This window comes from Octopus bimaculoides, chromosome 6, assembly GCF_001194135.2.
Source record: "Octopus bimaculoides isolate UCB-OBI-ISO-001 chromosome 6, ASM119413v2, whole genome shotgun sequence".
Taxonomy (NCBI): domain Eukaryota; kingdom Metazoa; phylum Mollusca; class Cephalopoda; order Octopoda; family Octopodidae; genus Octopus; species Octopus bimaculoides.
The window spans coordinates 91,087,777-91,090,840 of record NC_068986.1 but is presented as its reverse complement, the minus strand read 5'-3'; the positions used below and the strand labels follow the sequence as shown (position 1 = coordinate 91,090,840).

At 36.1% G+C, this 3,064-nt stretch overlaps 1 protein-coding gene across 4 annotated transcripts in view; it reads right to left on the bottom strand.

Annotated features, from left to right (window-relative positions):
* Positions 1-3,064, bottom strand: part of LOC106869820 (uncharacterized) — a 172,127-nt gene that overhangs the window by 71,789 nt on the left and 97,274 nt on the right. For all 4 annotated transcript variants that reach the window (XM_052968961.1, XM_014915708.2, XM_052968963.1 and 1 more), the window contains exons 8-9: positions 774-907; positions 292-389 (exon numbers count right to left, since the gene is read on the bottom strand). In XM_052968961.1, coding sequence (XP_052824921.1) covers positions 292-389; positions 774-907 — 232 coding nt within the window. The remainder of the gene's footprint in view (positions 1-291; positions 390-773; positions 908-3,064) is intronic.

Genomic DNA, 3,064 nt, shown 5'->3' with positions numbered 1-3,064 from the left:
TATATATATATATATATATATATATCATCATCATCACTGTACATACATCTATGGTTAGTGGGAAAATGAGTGGTATAGAAAAACAAAAATATTTATGCACCCCTACCATACACATGAATAACTGAGTTCAATTGTATAAGGTGAATGTATATTAATATACTTTTGAATACACATTAAAATAGAATACATTATACATAGTTGCATGTAAGATGAAGCTGAAAGCTTGAGAACGTGGTGTATACTTATGAGTAAAGTAGTAGTGTGAAAGAGGCAAGATCAACATCAACTTACTCTCCCTTTATTTGGAATGGGTACTGAGACAGTAATATTTCATGTTCTTCGAGTGTAACACTGGTCAATAAGCGTTTGCATTTGTATTTTAGATGAAGCTGAAAAATCAAAACAATAATAATGGTAATAATAATGATCCTTTCTACTGGAGGCACAAGGCCTCAAATTTGATTTTTGAAAGGAAAATAAGAAAAAACAACTAAAACCCTATGAACTGTGTAGCAGTGGTCATGCTGGAGTGGTACTAAAATAGTAGAGGTTGTGGCTTAACAGTGTGGGTGAAGAGATTTTTGTGTGACAATGGTGACATGTTGGTAGCCATGTAGCAATGGAGTGGTAGTAGTGAACCAGTGGTTGTGGTTTAGTAGTGGAGAGACAGCAGTAGTGAATTAGGGGTCATGTAGCAGTGGGGATGGTGGAGGGATAGCAGTGTAGTGTGAAGCAGTGGTGTACTAGTAAGGGCATTATAAAACCAAACTAACCTTATCTGTTGACAGATCACTGACCAAAAAGGAACAAATATCCTCCCAGTTTTGTGAATCATAGACCTCAGGACATTGACGCTTATGATCACTGAGTCTAAGTACTGTGTAGACCACATCGTCAAGGCCATTGTCTGCAATAAAATAAGAGCCACAACAATATCAGCAACAAGAACAATAATATTAGAAGTCATAACTGTATTATTTCTTTTGATAGTTTAATTGTTGGCATGCAGTCATCTTGGGGCATTGCCTTTAATTATATTGAACCCAGCACTTGCTTTATCAATCTCTATTAAGTTACAGGACATAAAAGAGCACAATATAAAGAACATATACTTTAAGACAGGTGTAAGCATAAACCTAGTCATAAACACACACACACACACACACACACACACACACAAATTTAACTTTAATATATTTGACTCTACCATCAATCAGTCTATCAGTAGATGTTCCGTTATTGTTACTAAACTAGTTTAAAATAATAATCTCAGTTTAACATGTACATACATACATACATACATACATACACCATCGTCATCATTGTTTCAATGTCTATTTTATCAAAATTGAGGCAGATTTTCTATGACCAAATGGCCTTCTTGTCACCAACCCTGACCTCTTTACAACCAAGATATAATATTCCCTATCACTTGGCATGTTTTCATGGAAGACTGGAAATGAATAACATTACTTGTATGATGGTATTTATATCTATTATGCAATGTCAAGATTTTTTGTTTTTTGTTGGCACTCCGTCACTTACGACGACAAGGGCTCCAGTTGATCCGATCAATGGAACAGCCTGTTCGTGAAATTAATGTGCAAGTGGCTGAGCACTCCACAGACACGTGTACCCTTAACGTAGTTCTCGGGGAGATTCAGCATGACACAGTGCGACAAGGCTGACCCTTTGAATTACAGGCACAACAGAAACAGGAACTAAGAGTGAAAGAAAGTTGTGGTGGAAGAGTACAGCAGGGTTCGCCACCATCCCCTGCTGGAGCCTCGTGGAGCTCCAGGTGTTTTCGCTCAATAAACACTCACAACGCCCGGTCTGGGAATTGAAACTGTGATCCTATGACCGCGAGTCCGCTGCCCTAACCACTGGGCCATTGCGCCTTCACACACGTACATGCACACATGCGTTTGCTTTCTGCACAGTTTCTGTCGATTAAATTCAGCTTACAAGCTATTGATCAATCTGAAGTTGAGGTAGAGAACATTTGCTATAGTAGGATTGAACTTGAAATCATGTGCTCAGAAAACTTATCTTTCTTAACATAACTTTTTAATGACCCAATCATGCCTGTACTCTATAGTAAAATATGCAATTTTGTTCTTTTATACTGTTTTTAATAACAATAATATTAATAAAGAAAACAAGTAGACTTTAACAAACTAAGAACTGTTAAAATTTTAACAGTAGTAGTATTTATGAAAAGAGGTCACAATAATTTGTTACACATATATTGCTAAACACACAAGAACATCATCCTGAATCACCACACACAGCTAGAAATAAATACAAGCCAATAAAGGAGTCTTTATGTGGTCACTCAACCCACTATAAATAACAATCAAATCCTTTATAAATCACACCCCACTGTCTTAATCCTTTTGTTACCATATTTTTGTTGAGATGCTCTGTGTTTCTTTCAATTAATTTTAAATATAACAAAGAATTTAGTTAAATAACTTAGTTATCGTTAAGCTAGTTTTAGGAACATAAATTGTGACTCAGGTTTGGTGGAAGATTTTAATTCAGAACTTTTGTAAACAAGACATTTGTACTACAGAGTCAGACGTGGTTTCAAGTGGGTTGGTATCAAAAGGGTTAAAATAGGAAAAACAACTTGGAGAGAAGAATAATTACTGATGTACACTAAGATTGGGCAGTTGTGGATGTGATGCCTTTGATCAAGAGTCAGCTGGATTAGAATCGGCCTGGGGCTAAATAACATCAACATAAGCTCTGACCCATAGCTGTGATGTCAACTCACTGAGAATTCTATTGTTACTATAACAATAGTATATGTTCCTCTTATGTAGTTAGCAACATATGTCCACTCAAACTATTCCATTACATTTATCTTTCCTTTTCTTAGCATTCACAGTGTGTTGTGTCAGCTTCTTCAGGCCCTTCACTGCTCACTTTTTCTTAATCGTTCCTCCCTAGAAGCTCTGCATCTGAAATTCCTTTCTTAATCTCATTTTTCTTGCATGTTAACTTATAATATTTTTGATCTGGTCTCTCTTTCTCTCTTCAGTGCTCAGCAATAAAA